Below are 19,035 nucleotides of genomic sequence, written 5' to 3' on the forward strand. Positions count from 1 at the left end.
TTGTAGCTCAACAGCATACAATAGACATTATTTGTATTTTGTGTGAACAGATATTGGAGTCACTGGGAAATAAGAAATAGAAGCAGAAGGTGGTTGCTTCGCCATTCTATTGGATAATGGCTGATCTTTTACCTTTGTGTCTCTTTCCAGCAAGACCCCCATATCCATTGATTCCCTGTCATGACTATACTCAGTGACTGGTCCTCCATAGCTCTCATCAGTAAAGAATCCCAAAGCTACCCTGTGCATAAAGGACTCTCTTCGCATGTCGGTCTTGAGTGACCAACTGCTTATTTTGACAAAGTGCTATAAAGAATTTGGCAAGCTAAGACTATTCACACAGTACAATGTATTAAGTTGGTAGACCAAATTATTGCTAACTATCTGATTATTATTTACAACTTCCCTGAATCAATTGCAATCCCGATCAAAAGAAAGCTTTCCAGCTGAAGTGTAAATGGTTAGAATAAAGCTGAAAAGACAATGCTTGGTTTATGTAGCCTTAACCGTAGTGAATCTCAACATACGTTTTATGGTTGGACTCATCTCAGGAGGAGATGAGACAGCCTATAGGGATGAAATCCAAAGGCTGGCAGCATGGTGTTCAGTGAACAATCTGGTCCTGAACTCCTCCAAAACAAAGGAACTTATAATTGACTTTAGAAAAACCAGTGTAGAATACGACCCACTCTACATCAATGGGGTCTGTGTGGAAAGGGTACCCGCTTTCAGGTTCCTGGGTACGCACATCGCAGAGGATCTTACCTGGTCTACCAACACCATCACCACAGTAAAGAAGGCACAGCAGAGACTCCACTTCCTGAGGATCCTCAGGAAAACCAACCTGCAGGAGAAGCTCATGTTGTCCTTCTATCGCTGCTCCATCGAGAGTGTGCTGGCATACTGTATAACCACATGGTATGCCAGCTGCTCAGAAAAGGACAGGAAGGCCCTTCAGAGGGTCATCACGACGGCCCAGAAGATCATCGGCTGCTCACTGCCCTCCCTGGAGCACCTGTTCAGCCTACGCTGCCTCAGTAGAGCAGGCAAAATAATAAAAGATCCATCACACCCCGGCCACCGTCTGTTTGTTCATCTGCCCTCTGGTCGACGTTTCAGGTTGATCAAATCCCGAACAAACAGACTTAAGAACAGTTTTTACCCCAGGGCCATACGAGAACTGAACACTACCTTTGCACTAGGCAACACTGTTAAAAAATCTTGTACTTAATATAATTGTATTTATGTATTTATTTGTTTTTGCATTTATTGCATATATGTTTGTACGCACCGTCAGGATTGGCTATTTTTTAATTTCGTTGTACTCGTTGCAATGACAATAAATGAATATTATTATTATTATTATTATTATTATTATTATTATAGGCATAACCAACAACCGTGCTAATAGTTTGCATCCATTTAAATGGATGACATTCGGCGTAAAGATTTGAGTTGTGTTTGAAATGACTATTCAATCATAGCACAGGAGAGGCCATGCAACTCTTTATGTCTGTGTCAGCATAATAGAACTGGTCCTGTTTTACAACTATTGGGAGTATATCTTTAATACTGAGGAATTGACTTAAATTATATCAAGCAAAATTAAGCACTTTTTTTTATCAGGAATTTTATTCAGACAGCAAGATGTCCATTGGTGTTCATAATTTCTAACAACGTTTGTGGAGACAGCAATCAACGCTTGCTCTTCCCGAATGACATCCAAAAGGAATTGGGTATCTTTAATATTAGGCAAGTACTAATTCTATAGAGTTGGTAATTCTAAATGTGTTTGTTCTTTTTGATTTTGGCTTACATAAATATTGTAGTTTGGAGTTTAAAAGATGTCTGGATTTATAAACATGTCTAATTCTTTTCATTTTTTAAATTTCTATGTCCCTGCAAAATGTTGACAGTTTTAAAACTAGAGTTATTTCCATTCTGTCCACTGGTGACAGGAATTAATTGTCCCAACTATCCCATTGGTTAAAATGAATTGACTAAGCAGGAGAGAGTTTTGGCCCCGAATTTGCTTGATGACTTCGTCCATTGGCTCCTCATTAGCCATAGAAGAGTTATCATTTTTATATTGATTGAGGATAAATCATATTATGAAGTCAATGAAAATTTCTAATGTATATCTCTGTCAGTAATCCTTCAAGAATTTATCCAGAAAGACGATTATTCATGTGTGGTCTTGCCAGCTGGTATTGTCAATAGGTATCATCAACAAAGAACATACAACCTGCTCTGATTCTGTCTTCAACCATATCAAAATAGATGCACTTAACGCATGGGTTACTGATTAGAAATCACAGGCAAAAAATCTTAAATTATCTATTATTCCTCCCCCATGAATAAGCAATATTTTTCTAAATAAGACCACCTCACTTGGTGGAGTTGAAGTAACTTATCTCCAATAGGGATTTATTATAGAAGATGTACATCCTTATAAATGACTGGCATCCGATAAGAAGCATACTCTGATTTTGATTTTTTTTAATACATTTTAATCACTTTCCATGAAAGCTAATTGTAAATTGAGTTCTAAATCATTTTGCTTTAATCTATATTTTAAATGAATTCTTTTTCCTTATTTGACAGTTTTAATCCAGTGGCTCCCACGAGTATGTTGAAAGTTCTAAGTAGAATATCTGCTCAAGAGGCTAGCAAGGTAAATCCTTGTTTAATACAAATGGTTATGTTTTTCAGCTTTTGTTTTTTCCAGAGTTTTAGAATATGTTGTTGACTATCAGAAGTATTCTGGCAATTGCCAAAATGTCACTTGTTTATGTTAAATACGGGAGCAGTTGTCAGCAGACCAGAGGCAGCATCGCAGTCTTCACACAACATCTAATGTACACTTCATAGGACGGGTTCATTGGGTAATCATCAGGAGCAGAGGACAGAGGCTCTCTGTATAGGCTGCCGTCACTGAGGAACAAGTGTGGTTCTAAAATAACTTTTGACCAAATAGAATAAAGGATAATTATTATTGGAAAATGTTTGCATATATCATTATTTTCTACTTTGTATTCTCTAACTTCTCAACAAAGTAGGAATCATTTGACACAATGAGGTGGAATCTAAATCCAGCTAAGTTTTTGCCCCAGGACACAAAGCGCTGGAGTAACTCAGCGGGTCAGACAGCATAACTGGAGAACACGGGGAGGTGACATTTTGGGTCGGGACTCTTCTTCATACTGCAAGGGTCCAGGCCTTCCCCAGTCTGAAGAAGGGTCCCAACCTGAAACGTCACTGCAGTTCCTTGTTTCTAGGTTTTTGCCCACTAAAATGACCAGTTCACTGCTGATTATTCTTTCCATGGAGATAACATTTCACAATTCCTAGCAGTAGAGATTTGGGTTAACTTTGTCCAAGATGTTCCAATATTTTTTGTCTTTTTTTATTGGATGATTGTCCAGTTACCTCCCTATAAGAATGAAGTTCCTAAAAAATTCAAGCTCTTTATTATTAACTCTCCTCTGATTCACTTAGTAATTTGAGTTTAAATATATGGCCAGAATAGAAATCGTGCTTACAATTTGCATGCAAAATTGAGGCCGTACTTGATGTGTTGGACACCTTATCGGAATATCAATAAAAATGACTGATTTGATCATAAATGGTAAGCAGATGAACTGTGAAGAAACATTATGAATACACAAATTGTACAATCAGATTGAAACATACAAACAGAATTGGTTGACACAACTGAAGTGATCCACTTAATTTTTTTGTGAAAGTATATTATTTGGATTACATGTTACGTGTTTTCCCCATATCCCTTGATTCCTTTAGCCCTAAGAGCTAAAACTAACTCTCTCTTGAAAACATCCAGTGAATTGGCCTCCACTGACTTCTGTGGCAGAGAATTCCACAGATTCACAACTCTCTGGGTGAAGAAGATTTTCCTCATCTCAGACCCAAATGGCTGACCCATTATTCTTAAACTGTGTCCCCTGGTTCTGGACTCGCCCAACATCGGGAACTTTTTTCCTGCATCTAGCCTATCCAATCCTTCAAGAATTTTATATGTTTCTATAAGATCCCCTCTTAGGGAGAACTTTTTCAGTCAGAGAGTGGTGAAGGTGTGGAATTCTCTGCCTCAGAAGGCAGTGGAGGCCAGTTCGTTGGATGCTTTCAAGAGAGAGCTGGATAGAGCTCTTAAGGATAGCGGAGTGAGGGGGTATGGGGAGAAGGCAGGAACGGGGTACTGATTGAGCGTGATCAGCCATGATCGCATTGAATGGCGGTGCTGGCTTGAAGGGCTGAATGGCCTACTCCTGCACCTATTGTCTATTGTCATCCTAAATTCCAGTGAATACAAGCCTAGTCAACCCATTATTTCGTCATATGTCAGTCCCTCCATCCCGGGAATGAACCTGGTGAACCTACGCCACACTCTCTCAATAGCAATAATGTCCTTCCTCAAATTAGGAGACCAAAATTGCACACAATACTCCAGGTGCGGTCTCACCAGGGCCCTGTACAACTGCAGTAGGACCTTGCTCCTAAACTCAAATCCTCTCGCAATGAAGGCCAACATGTCATTAGCTTTCTTCACTACCTGCTGTACCTGCATGCTTACTTTCAGTGACTGATGTACATGCACGCCCAGGTCTTGTTGCACCTCCCCTTTTCCTAATCTGACACCATCCTGTTTTTGCCACCAAAGTGGATAACCTCACATTTATCCATTATACTGCATCTGCCATGCATCTGTCTACTCACCCAACCTATCCAAGTCACCCTGCAGCCTCAAAGCATCCTCATCGCATCTCACACTGCCACCCAGCTTTGTGTCATCCACAAACTTGGAGATGTCACATTTAATTCCCTTGTCTGAATCGTTAATAATATTGTAGATAACTGGGGTCCCAGCACCGAGCCTTGTGGCACCCTACTAGTCACTGCCTGCCATTCTGAAAAGGACCAGTTAATTCCTACTCTTTACTTCCTGTCTGCCAACCAGTTCTCTATCCATGTCAATACCCTACCCCCAATACCATGAGCTCTAATTTTGCACACTAATCTCTTGTGTGGGACCTTGTCAAAGGCTTTATGAAAGTCCAGATACAACATGTCCACTGGCTCTCCCTAATCCATTCTACTTGTTACATCCTCAAAAACTTCCAGAAGATTAGTCAAGCATGATTTCCCCTTCATAAATCCATGCTGACTTTGACTGATCCTGTCACTGCTTTCCAAATGCGCTGCTATAACATCTTTAACAATTAATTCAAGCATCTTCCCCACCACTGATGTAAGGCTAACTGGTCTATAATTCCCCGTTTTCTCTCTCCCTCCTTTCTTGAAAAATTGAGTTACATTGGCTACCCTCCAGTCCACAGGAACTGATCCAGAGTCGAGAGCATATTGGAGAATTATCACCAATGCCTACATGATTTCTAGGGCCACCTCCTTGAGTAGTCTGGGGTGCAGACCATCAGGCCCTGGGGATTTATCTGCCTTCAGTCCGTCCCAACAGTTTACCTAACACCATTTCCTGACCAATGTGGATTCCCCTCCGTACTTCCCTCCCACTAGATCCTCGGTCCCCTAGTATTTCGGGGAGATTGTTTGTGTCTTCCTTAGTGAAGACAGAACCAAAGTACTCGTTTAACTGTTCTGCCATTTCTTTGTTTCCCATTTTCAATTCACCTGTCTCTAATTGTAAGGGACCTACATTTGTCTTCACTAATCTTTTCCTTTTTACATATCTAAAGAAGATTTCAGAGTCAGTTTTTATATTCCTGCAAGCTTTCTTCTATGCTCTTTTTTTCCCCACTCTTAATTAACCCCTTTGTCTTCCTCTGTTGAGTTCTAAATTTCTCCCAGTGCTCTGGTTTGCTGCTTCCCCAGGCCAATTTACATGCCTCTTCCTTGGATTTAACACTGTTTTTGATTTCCCTCGTTAGCCAGGGTTGAGCCACCTTCCCCGTTTTATTTTTTCGCCAGACAGGGATGAACAATTTTTGGAATTCATCCATGCGGTCTTTAAATCTTTGTCATTGCATCTCCACCGTCAACCCTTTAAATATAATTTGCCAGTCTATCCTAGCCAATTCCCGTCTCATACCTTCAAAGTCTCCTTTAAGTTCAGGACCCTAGTCTCTGAATTAACCGTGTTACTTTCCATCCTAATGCAGAATTCCACCATATTATGGTCATTGTTGCCCAAGGGGCTTTGCACAATAAGATCGCTAACTAATCCTTCCTCATTACACAATATCCAGTCTAGGATGGCTTGTCCTCTAGTCGGTTCTTCTACATATTGGTTTAAAAAACCCATCCCGTATACATTCAAGGAAATCCTCCTCCTCAGCGCTGCTACCAATGTGGTTGGCCCAATCGATATGTCGATTAAAGTCGCCCATAAACATGTGAACATGCTTACAAAATCTTTTTTTTTCAAAGTGCTAATATGCATCTAATGTTACATGATCCGTGATATTAATCAGCCAGCTCTTTGGAGGGATGGGCAGGGGCGGAGGATTATTCTTTACATTCAGAAAAATGAGTTGTTTTAAATTTTCTTGAATGCAGAATGCTGGCAAGTGTATTGTTCTTGACAAGAGTGTATTGGAGATGCTCTGTACGGGCAGCGCAGGAGACATCAGAAGTGCAATAAACAGTCTTCAATTTACTTCAGTGAAAGGTAATTAAAAAGTGGAAGGAAAATTAAAATTGTTAATACTACTTGATTATAAAGTAGTTATTTTCACAGAAAATTGGTACCAATTAATATATTGCATTTGGTAACTAAATGTGTGACACTGGTCATTTTCGCTTTGTCGTTGGAACCCAGCACATTGTAAGCTATTAAATATATTATGAACCTAAACCTTTTAATTACATGTGAAATATGAAAATATATCATTCTCATTTTCCTGTGGGAAGCTGAGACTAAAAGTAGTCTTGGGGTGAAACTGAAAGAGAAAGTAAGGATCATTGGATTATTTCATGCATTATATCTTTATTTATAGGTGACATTTTATTTCATCTTGTATATAGTTAAATGCCAACATATAATGCAATTTGAAAAACAAAGTAGAATTAGTTGGAAAATAGTAGAACACAGGCAACTAAAAACTGCAAGAGAAGGGTAATTTATTTCTACTCCAAGGCAGGGATTGTAATGACACCTTTATTGGGGAATTTCCATTGTAAATATCAGCAAATAAATTTGGCCACAAATGTTATATAAATAAATGGATTATGTATTTTGGTTTGATGATGAATCATGGGTTAGCAGAGCACTAGCCATAAATGTTAGGAATGTCTCCGTTTTCTCTGAAAGACTGCAACGGTCACAATCTCCCTAACCTGTCTGAGCTAAGGAATATCAGAGGCAGTCAGTTCTTCACAGTTGATATGCAAATATCGTGACAGCACCTGCTGAAAATGTAACTCCAATTAGATGACAACTCTACAATTAGATGTGAACAGGATCGTTATGAGCTATGACTCACTACAGACTTGTCAATACTAATGGTTAAAATTCACCTTAGAAGATTGTCGATTTGGTTGAGAAATCAAACTACACATGGTATCTATGCAACATACTACAGCATGGATGACTGATTTTGAGAGGAATGTCAAAAGATTGAATTTAGACATAGGATTTCAGAATGATATGATTGGTGCTTTACTTGTCATGTATAGAATTCCAGTGATAGTCATAGAGTCCTACAGCACAGAAAGAGGCCCTTCGGCCCATCGTGTCTGCGCCATCCGTTACCAAACACAGTCTAATTTTAATCCCATTTTCCCGCATTTGGACCGTAGCCCTGAATGTTGTAGCATTTCAAGTGCACATCCAAATACCTCTTAAACGTTGTGAGTGTTCCCGCCTCCACCACCACCCCAGGCAGTGAGTTCCAGACTCCAACCACCCTCTGGGTGAAAAAGTTCTTTCTCACATCCCCCCGAAACCTCCCTCCCCTCGTTGTTGAACCTTCCACCAGTGGAAGAAGTTCCCCGCCATCTACCTTATCTATGCCCCTCATGATCTTGTACACCTCGATCATGTCCCCTCTCAGCCTTCTCTGCTCCAGGGAAAACAACCCCAGTCTGCTCAGTCTCTCCTCATAGCCGAGGCCCTTCATCCCTGGCAGCATCCTGGTGAATCTCCTCTGCACCCTCTCCAAAGCTATCACATCCTTTCTATAATGTGGTGACCAGAATTGTACACAATACTCCAGCTGTGGCCTCACCAGTGTTCTGTACAATTCCATCATTACCCCCCTACTTTTATATTCGATGCCCTGGCTAATGAAAGCCAGTACCCCATATGCCTTTTTGACCACCCTGTCCACCTGTTCTGCTGCCTTCAAGGACTTGTGTACCTGTACTCCAAGGTCCCTCTGTACCCCTGTCTTCCCTAGGGTCCTTCCATTCATGGTGTACTCCCTCTCCAAGTTATTTCTGCCAAAGTGCATCACCTCGCACTTTTCAGGATTAAATTCCATCTGCCACTGCTCTGACCATCTCATCTATATCTTCCTGCAGCTTGCAGATCCCTTCCTCGCTATTCACCACCCCCCCTACCTTTGTGTCATCTGCAAACTTGCTGATCATGCCCTGTACGTTGACATCCAGATCATTTATGTAGATTACAAACAGTAAGGGACCCAACACCGATCCCTGTGGCACCCCACTGGACACCGGCCTCCAGTCACAGAAGCACCCTTCTACCATCACCCTCTGCCTTCTGTCACTAAGCCAGTTTTTTATCCATTTTGCCAAGGTGCCCTGGATCCCATGGGCTCTTACCTTCTTGACTAGTCTCCTGTGTGGGACCTTGTCAAAAGCCTTACTGAAATCCATGTATACCACATCCACTGCACTACCCCCATCTACCTCCTTGGTCACCCCTTCAAAAAATTCAATCAAGTTAGTCAGACACGACCTTCCCTTAACAAAGCCATGTTGACTATCCTTAATTAACCCTCGATCCTCCAAGTGAAGACTGATTCTGTCCCTCAGAATCTTTTCTAGCAGCTTATCTTTCACCGGCCTGTAGTTCCCAGGTTTATCCCTACTGCCCTTTTTAAATAATGGCACCACATTAGCTATCCTCCAGTCCTCCGGTACATCCCCTGTTGCAAAAGAGGCTCTGAAAATTTGTGCCAGAGCCCCCGCAATCTCCTCCCTTGCCTCTTTCAGCATCCTGGGATACATCTCGTCAGGGCCCGGAGACTTATCCACTTTTAAGCCTGCCAGAGCTTCCAGCAATAGCAATATGCTCAAGAACATCACAACCCTCCTGCTCCATTTCTAAGTCCGCATCGCCCTCCTCCCTCGTAAAAACAGATGCAAAAAGTTCATTTAAAACATCTCCTACATCCTCTGGCTCCACACACAGCTTTCCACTATGGTCCCTGATGGGCCCCACTCTTTCCCTCGTTATCCTCTTACCCTTGATATACTTATAGAACACTTTGGGATTTTCTTTTATTTTGCCCGCTAGTGCTATCTCATGGCCCCTTTTTGCTCTCCTAATTTCTTTTTTAAGAACCGCCCTACACCTTCTGTATTCCTCTAATGATGTCTGTGCCTTAAGTTCTTTATGCCTTCCAAAAGCCCCCCTTTTTTTCCGAATCAATCCTACTATATCGTTCGACATCCAATGTTCTTTGGACTTGTTTGTCCCACCCTTAAACTTTAGGGGAACATGCTTCCTCTGTACTTTTTCAATTATTCCTTTGAATGACTCCCACTGTTCTGATGCGGTCCTCCCCACGAGAAGCTGATCCCAGTCCACCAGGGCCAACTTCTGCCTTATCAGATTAAAATCGGCCTTGCCCCAATTTAGAAATGTTCCTCTTTCCTCTGGTCCCTCTTTATCCTTTTCCATTACCACCTTAAATATCACTGAATTGTGATCACTGTCACCAAAATGCTCTGCCACTGACACTTCAGCCACCTGTCCGGCCTCATTTCCCAAGATTAAGTCCAATACCGCCCCCTCCCTTGTTGGACTTTCAACATATTGGCTCAAAAAGCCCTCCTGGATGACCCTTAGGAACTCTGCACCCTCAGGGCCCTTGACACTTTGGCTATCCCAATCAATATTCGGGAAGTTGAAATCCCCTACTATTACTACCCTGTTGTTTTCACACACCCCCGAGATTTGCCTACAAATATGTTCTTTTATTTCCCTCTGACTGTTTGGGGGTCTGTAGTATACACCCAGTAAGGTGCATGCCCCTTTTCTATTTCTCAATTCCACCCAAATAGCCTCATTTGAGGAACCCGCTAATATGTCATCCCTTCTTACAGCAGAAATAGATTATTTGATTAATACTGCAACACCCCCTCCCCTTTTTCCCTGCTCTCTGTCTCTCCTGAAGATTCTATATCCTGGAATATTGAGCTGCCAGTCCTGCCCTTCCTTCAACCATGTTTCCGTAATGGCAACAATGTCGTACTCCCATGTGTTCAGTAACACCTTCAATTCATCCCCCTTGCTTCCAATACTCCTTGCATTAAAATAAATGCCGTTCAGACTTGCCCTACCCCATTGTGCTGGGGCATTCTTGTTCTGCCTCCCAATCTGACTAGTTTTTTCCTCTATATTTTCCTTCTCCTCACCCCCTATACTAGCTCCATGCTGTATCCCAACCCCCTGCCAAATTAGTTTAAACCCTCTCCAACAGTGCTAGCAAACCTCCCCGCCAGGATATTGGTCCCCCTCTGGTTAAGGTGGAGACCGACTTAGTCTTTCTCATTGAAAATTTTCCTAAAATGTGGAACTAACTACAGACAAAATAATTTTTTTATAGAGATAATCCCCTGCTTTTATTTAGTTTTGGTGCACAAAATTATTTTCTGATTTACACTGTGGTATAATCTGTAATTGTATAAATGCCCACATGCACCAAATGTTTCTTTTTGACAACTCAGGCAGCCCGTCGGATCAGATTAATTTGTTAAACAGTAAAGGAAAGTCTTCAATAAGAACAGGCACATCTTCAAGAGGAAAATGTAAAGGAAAGTCTACAAAGGCACATGAAAAGGGAAGTGGGCTACCTGCCATTGGAGGGAAAGACCAATCTCTCTTTCTTTTTCGAGCTCTGGGTAGAATTATGTATTGCAAAAGTAAGTTCAAGTTTTGAACAACTATATTTGAATTTCTTTTCAACAAAAACAAGCAAATGTTATATTCCCAAACCATAATCTGTTGAGAAAAGTCGCTGAATCTGCAAGATGCTTTTAAAAATACTGATGTGTCATTGATTTTTCGAGCGCACCATCTGTATACTTATCCCCCCCCTATGTTAACACCTCCCAACATGTCTTGCAGACAGACATGCATTGAAGACCTATCTATTATCAACTTTTAATTTTTTTAAATCTTTCTATTAACCTGTTAAATGTATAAACAATGCATTTTGGACTTTGATTTAAATTAAGGTGTAGCACTTCATTTTTACCACCAGGTGGTGGTGTTGGAGAATATCAGAGATTATCAGAGAACATTTCCAATCAACTTGCATTTTATTGCAGGAAGGTGTCTGAATTGATAACAAGTAATAATTATGATTTGGATATTGAACGAAAGAAGTAATATAACCATATAACAAAATAGGACCAGGAATAGACCAATAAACACCTTGAGGATGTCTCACCATTTATCATGATCGTGGCCGATCTGCCCCACCCTAATTTCCCCTTCTCTGCCAGTTCTCCATTACAGGAATACAGAGCTTTATTGTCATTCGATACCGAGATACCGAACGAAATTACATTTCCAGCAGTCACAGAACACAAAAAAAAAGAACACAAGACACACGACCCCAACACAAACATCCATCACAGTAACTCCAAACACCCCCTCACTGTGATGGAAGGCAACAAAACTTCCTCTCTCTTCCCCCATGCCCACGGGCAGACAGCTCGACCCCTACCGAGGCGATCGACCCGCACAGCCCCCCCGCAAGGGGATGGAAGTCCCTGCGGCCGAGCCGCACCGAGCGCTGAAATGTCCCGCGGCCGTACCGGGCGATTGAAGGCCCCGCGGCCAAGCCGTACCGGGCGATGAAAGGCCGAGCCGCACCGGCGATGTTAAGTCCCGCGGCCAAGCCGCGCGGGGCGCTGTTAAATCCCGCGGCCGAGCCGCGCCGGCGATGTTAAGTCCCGCGGCCGAGCCGCGCCGGGCGATGGAAGGCCCAGCAGCCGAGCCGCACCGGCCGATGGAAGGCCCCGCGGCCGGGCCTCGCCCTGAGGAAGAGACCTAAAAAAAGAAAGTTTTCCCCCACCCCACCCCACCCACACCTCCCACACATACACAGCCAAAAACAAAAACCACCCCAACACCAACACACAAACAAAAAGGGAAAAAAGACAAACAGACGGCCAGCGGGCCGCAGCCGTTAGGCGCCGCCACACGTTTCAAATCGCCAATCTTTCAGACAGATCGTGGAGGAACTTAAAGACACAAGGGCAGTTTTAAAATTGAGCAGTTTTAAACCAGAAACTAGTGTAAGACATTGAAGATGGGGATTTTGGATGCATGAGACTTGGTGCCTATGTAGATGTGGACAAAAGAAGAGAAAAACTGTGACAATTGCGTGAAATTAAACTGCCTAAGAATGATTATCTTGTTAAAATTGACATACATATTTAAAGCTACCACACAAATTACGTTCTTGTAGATTAGTAACTTATTCAAAGTGTTCGGTGATGAAATTGATTCTAAACTTTTCAGTCTAATGTGTGAATTAAAATTGACCAGCCTTAAATAATGGCAATTTTGTTTTTTAAGGAGAACCACCCAATGACTTGCATTTGAATCCATTACCAATCCATTTAGCTGAGCATGAGAGGGATCCACTTCTGGTGAATCCTGAGGTAAGAATAATCTTTGTCAAAGGCATGACATTTGTGGTGGCATTGAGAACAAGGGACAATGAACAAGGGAACAAGGAAGTTTATGATTGCTGGCCATGTCAGAGCAATAGTCCTACATGATTAAGCAGAAATGAACAAAATATTAGGAAGAGTAACATTTTCATGTCTTATTTGTATTTCAGGAGGTGATTGAAAATTCACACATGTCTGTGGAGCTGTTCAATCTTTATCTTCACCAAAATTATCTTGATTTCTTTGGTGACATAGACGACATTGTGCGAGCTAGTGATTATCTAAGTGATGCAGACTTCTTAACAGTAGATTGGAATGTAAGTAACAAACATTCATGAGCCAGGCCATTGTGATTCCTTGTGTAACTTGTGGACATTGTGCTGCTTTCATTGCAACTGTGACTCAACTCAAAAATACTTTATTGGCTGTGAATCACTTTAAATCACTTCCTTGATTGGGGGAGTTGGTTTGCATCTGCCCACATAAACATCTGAGCTCATTCATTTGTTGCCCTTTATAATGAAAGAAATGTACTTCCATATTATCAAAAGTCTGAACAAAGATCTAAATGATCTTCGGCCGCATGTTATTTTTCAGGTTAATTAATTGCTTAATAATTTCAGAATTAGAATCAGAATACACCCCAGCAGTGTGAATATTGATTTCTCTAACTTCAAGTAACCCTTGCTTTCCCTCTCTCTCCATCCCTCCCCCTTCCTAGTTCTCCGACCAGTCTGACTGTCCCCCTGATTAAATTGTATGTGCTTTGTTGTCACCTTCTCCTAGCTAACAATGATCTATTCTACATTTTCCTTAAGCTGCATCCTCTTTGATCTCTCGTTTTTACACCTTACACTTTCTCTGTGTCTCCCTCTCCCTTGACTCTCAGTCTGAAGAAGGGTCTCATAGAAACATAGAAAATAGGTGCAGGAGTAGGCCATTCGGCCCTTCGAGACTGCACCGCCATTCAATATGACCATGGCTGATCATCCAACTCAGTATCCTGTACCTGCCTTTTCTCCATACCCCCTGATCCCTTTAGCCACAAAAGCCACATCTAACTCCCTCTTAAATATAGCCAATGAACTGGCCTCAACTACCTTCTGTGGCAGAGAATTCCACAGATTCACCACTCTCTGTGTGAAAATAAAAAACTCTCATCTCAGTCCTAAAAGACTTCCCCCTTATCCTTAAACTGTGACCCCTTGTTCTGGACTTCCCCAACATCGGGAGCAATCTTCCTGCATCTAGCCTGTCCAACCCCTTAAGAATTTTATAAGTTTCTATAAGATCCCCCCTCACTCTTCTAAATTCCAGCGAGTACAAGCCGAGTCTATCCAGTCTTTCTTCATATGAAAGTCCTGCCATCCCAGGAATCAATCTGGTGAACCTTCTCTGTACTCCCTCTATGGCAAGAATGTCTTTCCTCAGATTAGGAGACCAAAACTGTACGCAATACTCCAGGTGTGGTCTCACCAATGCCCTATACAACTGCAACAGAACCTCCCTGCTCTTATACTCAAATCCCCTCGCTATGAATGCCAACATACCATTCGCTTTCTTCACTGCCTGCTGCACCTGCATGCCTACTTTCAATGACTGGTGCACCATGACACCCAGGTCTCGCTGCATCTCCCCTTCTACTAATCGGCCACCATTCAGATAATAGTCTGCTTTCCTGTTCTTGCCACCAAAGTGGATAACCTCACATTTATCCACATTATACTGCATCTGCCATGCATTTGCCCACTCACCTAACCTATCCAAGTCGCGTTGCAGCCTCCTGCATCCTCCTCACAGCTAACACTGCCCCCCAGCTTCGTGTCATCCGCAAACTTGGAGATGTTGCATTCAATTCCCTCGTCCAAATCATTAATATATATTATAAATAGCTGGGGTCCCAGCACTGAGCCTTGCGGTACCCCACTAGAACAATCTTCCTGCATCTAGCCTGTCCAACCCCTTAAGAATTTTGTAAGTTTCTATAAGATCCCCCCCTCAATCTTCTAAATTCCAGCGAGTACAAGTCGAGTCTATCCAGTCTTTCTTCATATGAAAGTCCTGCCATCCCAGGAATCAATCTGGTGAACCTTCTCTGTACTCGCTCTACGTCTCGACCCGAAACGTAGAAGAATTCCTGATAAGCAAGAAGATGAAAGGATATCAGGAATGTCGAATTGAGATTACAATCTAAACAATGATGGCTGTCAGGCCTGCTCTGCTGTTTGAGAAGATATCTGACAAGTTTGGGCACTTTGGTATGTCAAATCATGGCAGGACAGGCACAGCAAATGGTGAACCCCTGGAGAATGTTGCAGAACTGAGAGATCTGGGAGTACAAGGGCATGGTTCCCTGAAGTGGCGGGTCAGGTGGACTGTGTTATCTAGAAGTCATTTGGCATTCTTGTCTTCAATGGGAAGGGTATTGAGAACAAAAGTCGGGCTATCGTGATACGCTGTACGTCATTGGTGGGACCACACTTGGAGTACTGTGTGAGGCTCTGGTAATGCAGCTGTAGGAAGGATAATTAGATTAAAAAGGCTGCAGAAGAGATTCACGAGGAAGTTATCTGGGTTTGCGGGCTTGAGATGTAAGGAGTGGTAGGGTTGGCTGGGACTTTTTCTTTGGATGTACGAGGCTGAATATTGGCCTGATTGAGATGTGCAAAATCATAAGGGGCATGGATAAAATGAATCTTCAGTTTTTTTTCCCAGGGTTGGGCGTAGGCTTGAGGTAAGTGGGGAGATATTTAAGAGGATTTTCAGAGGCAATTTCGTTACTCAGAGGGTAGTCCCTATGTGGAATGAACTGCTAGAAATTATGGAAGTGGATACAATTATGACTTTCAAAAGACAGATATGTGAATGAGAAGGGCTGAGGGAGCAATGCTCCAAATGCAGGCAATTGGGACTAGCCCTATGTCAACTGGGTTGATATGGATGAGGTGGGCTGAAGGGATTATTTCCATGCTGTACAGCTCTATGATTATCATATGGCTGATTATGTCTACAGGATTGTGATCCTGAAATTTTGGTATCGGATAAAAATTCAGAAAATTATCCTAAACCCAACAAACCTCAACTGAGTATTTTGCCCTTTTCTGAAGCCCGCATATTTGGAAAGACGTGAATACTTTGGAATTCAAACTCTTTGGGCTGGACAATCTATGGCATTCTTATTTGTACACAAATGTTGTGATTATTAGGCATGTTCAATGTCAATCCTTTTGTAAGTTTTAATAAACCTCTGGTGTATCCATTCAATTACTTTCTTAGCATCGTTCGACTATGTGGAAATACAGTGCATCTGTGGCTACACGAGGGCTGATTCATGCGAACAAAGCTCGAGCTCGGGCTAATTGTAAAGGAGGAGCTGGTTTCAAGCCTCTACACAAACCACAGTGGCTGTCGATAAGTAAAAAGGTATGGGCATCAATTGTTTGGCTGACAAGTTCAGCTAGCATTCTGGTTGCAATTTAACCAAATTATAATCAGCCGGGTTATTTTGCATGGGAATAACACCAGTACAGACTAGCAATAGATTAATGAAACTGTTAAAATAGATCGAGTCAATAATGCTGCCGGTTTAGGTTGTGGTGTTATGCTCGTATAAGAAGTAACGTGTTTCTTCCATAAACGTCTTTCCTTGGGCCACAACATTTGCATTGTTTGTTTGTCCATACGTAATTGGAGCAGAATTAGGCCATTCAGTCCATCAGGTCTACTCTGCCATTCAATCATGGCTGATGTATTGCTCCCTCCTAACCTCATTCTCCTGTCTTCTCCACATCACCCCTGACTCCCGTACTAATCAAGAATCTTTCTATCTCTGCCTTAAAAATAACCATTGAATTGGCTTCCACAGCCTCCTGTGGCAATGAATTCCACAGATTCACCACCCTCTGACTAAAGAAATTCCTCCTCATCTCCTTCCTAAAGGAACGTCCTTTAATTCTGAGGCTGTGTCCTCTGCTCCAAGGCTCTCCCAGTAGTGAAAACATCTCTCCTCATCCACTCTATCCAGGTCTTTCACTATTCTTTGTGAACAAAAAATATTGTTATATCTGTCTAGCCTTTGTATTTGTTTTATCCTCTGTCTGAGGCCTTAGCTTAATTGTATAGGATGTTAATGTAATTGAGAGCCTTGGATGTTGAAAATAACATTCTTGAAAAGTCCTTTTAACGGATTCTTGGTTATGTTATGTATAATTATATACAGACGGTAATGGTAATTAAAATCTAAAATTCTTTTCTTTATTGTTTCAGCATAGGGAAAATTGTCTCGCAGCCAAAGGTTTTTTCTCAAATTTTTGTTTAGGCTCACTGTGCCTTCAGACTGAGTTATTGCCATACCTTGCCCTGCTGACAAACCCCATGAGAAATCAAGGTAAGGTGTAGAATATTATGGAAGGAGTGGGTTTTAGTTCCAGCGTTATCAGAATCATTTGATAGTAAATCAGTGGAAAAATATGTAGCACCTAGACAAATTGCAAAACAATTAGTGCATGTGTGGGTTTTTTTCCATCAGAACCAGTGATTTGCTAAGCAAAATCTTCAGAAGCAGGAGTATGTGTATATTTTGGATGGTATTGCTCTCCCTGAGATTATATTGAGAGAGATAATCAAGTTGAGACCTGCATGCAGTTCAGAATATTTTAAGTAGATTCAGGCAGGATAACATGGCATCCTGCAGATAATTAGCTGTGCACTGGGTTTGCAAAATAGAAGCGTAAAGCTACAGATTTTACTGACTTGTGTCTCTGCCATCTCTAAAACGTATGGAATGGGTCAAATAACATTGTGATGAATGTTCCCCAATAGAAAACCTATTGTGTGTAATGGTTTAAGTATTAACTGCTGTATGTTGCAAGTATTGATTGTGTCTCGTGCAACATTGTACACTCAGAGTAAAATTAACCCTCCAGCTTTCACAAACTTAACAAAATGAACCTGTTCACTGTGAATACCTTACCAGGCATTGGACTGTTAAGTTTGGAAACCTTAAATTTTAGCCCTTCTGTATGTGTTCATCTCAACTTCACAGGTGTCACAAGATTGGGTAAGGCAGGGAGTTGCAGCAATTCGACTTGCATTGTGGTGAGCAAAACCTGACTTGCGATATGGTTAGCAAGCTGCCTGTGTGCAGTAAACATCCTTGCCTCTCTCTAAATTAACTATTTGAGCATGGTTGTTGTTTCGGCATCCAACAACAGGACATTACTGTCCAATTACTACACAGTAGGAATATATACATAGAATATATACAGAATACTAGAAAAATAAAAGATTCATTCGTCGTGAAAAGAAATCAAAATCATTCCAAGCATAACAAAGTTCTTAAAGTTGCATTTTCATCTGAGCTACATCTACAATATTTTCTCATTTATGTTTATGTACAGCACAAATCAATTTTATCCAAGATGTGGGAAGGTTTCCTTTCAAGCAGTACTCTACCAGGTATGTCAATAGTACTTTTTTTTGTCACATCTGTTAATTGTTAACACAGTGAAATTATTTTCCTTATAAACAGTCCAGTAGAGTATCACCATACTATGATCAAGTGTACAGGAATGTTGTGTTGGAAAATAACTGCAGATGCTGGTACAAATCGAAGGTGTCACGAAATGCTGGAGTAACTCAGCGGGTCAGGCAGCATCTCAGGAGAGAAGGAATGGGGGACGTTTCGGGTCGAGACCCTTCTTGTACAGGAATAATCTACTAAGCCGCATGCAGGAGGCACCATGTTTTGGCGCAATGCTCAAACTCCACACTCTGGTGTACCAGGCAAGTCAAAGGCTGTTGATGGACTCCAGCCATCTCCTCCCTTGGAGAACACGTCGCTCTACTTGCCCGCTCTTTGTTCCCGGGGCACGTCCTGCAGCTGACAATGAGGGGACGGAAGGCCAGACCTCAGTTCCCTCTCCTATCAGCCTTATTCCTTGTCTAGACGTCACTGGTTCCATTCTCCTGGTCTCTAGTCTCCGGCACAGCATCTTCCCCCTTCCATGTACGTATGGTTTCCACCAATGTCATGGTGTGATTTTGTTTTGCACATAAAAGCTGTTGCTAATTCATATTCTACCTCCGTAAGAAATCTTTGATTGGCATCAACTGTGTGTATGTTTGTGCATGAGGGAGAGAGTTATTGAGCATGCATTACAAATT

The 19,035-nt window shown here is 41.9% G+C and overlaps 1 protein-coding gene across 2 annotated transcripts in view; it reads left to right on the forward strand.

The window, feature by feature from the left end:
• rad17 (RAD17 checkpoint clamp loader component) overlaps positions 1-19,035 on the forward strand; it is a 37,928-nt gene that overhangs the window by 16,420 nt on the left and 2,473 nt on the right. For both annotated transcript variants that reach the window (XM_078397056.1, XM_078397055.1), the window contains exons 8-16: positions 1,627-1,752; positions 2,605-2,674; positions 6,550-6,661; positions 10,912-11,106; positions 12,773-12,858; positions 13,041-13,187; positions 16,147-16,293; positions 17,137-17,257; positions 18,270-18,327. In XM_078397056.1, coding sequence (XP_078253182.1) covers positions 1,627-1,752; positions 2,605-2,674; positions 6,550-6,661; positions 10,912-11,106; positions 12,773-12,858; positions 13,041-13,187; positions 16,147-16,293; positions 17,137-17,257; positions 18,270-18,327 — 1,062 coding nt within the window. The remainder of the gene's footprint in view (positions 1-1,626; positions 1,753-2,604; positions 2,675-6,549; positions 6,662-10,911; positions 11,107-12,772; positions 12,859-13,040; positions 13,188-16,146; positions 16,294-17,136; positions 17,258-18,269; positions 18,328-19,035) is intronic.

This window comes from Rhinoraja longicauda, chromosome 3 (assembly GCF_053455715.1).
Source record: "Rhinoraja longicauda isolate Sanriku21f chromosome 3, sRhiLon1.1, whole genome shotgun sequence".
In the NCBI taxonomy this organism is placed as follows: Eukaryota; Metazoa; Chordata; class Chondrichthyes; order Rajiformes; family Arhynchobatidae; genus Rhinoraja; species Rhinoraja longicauda.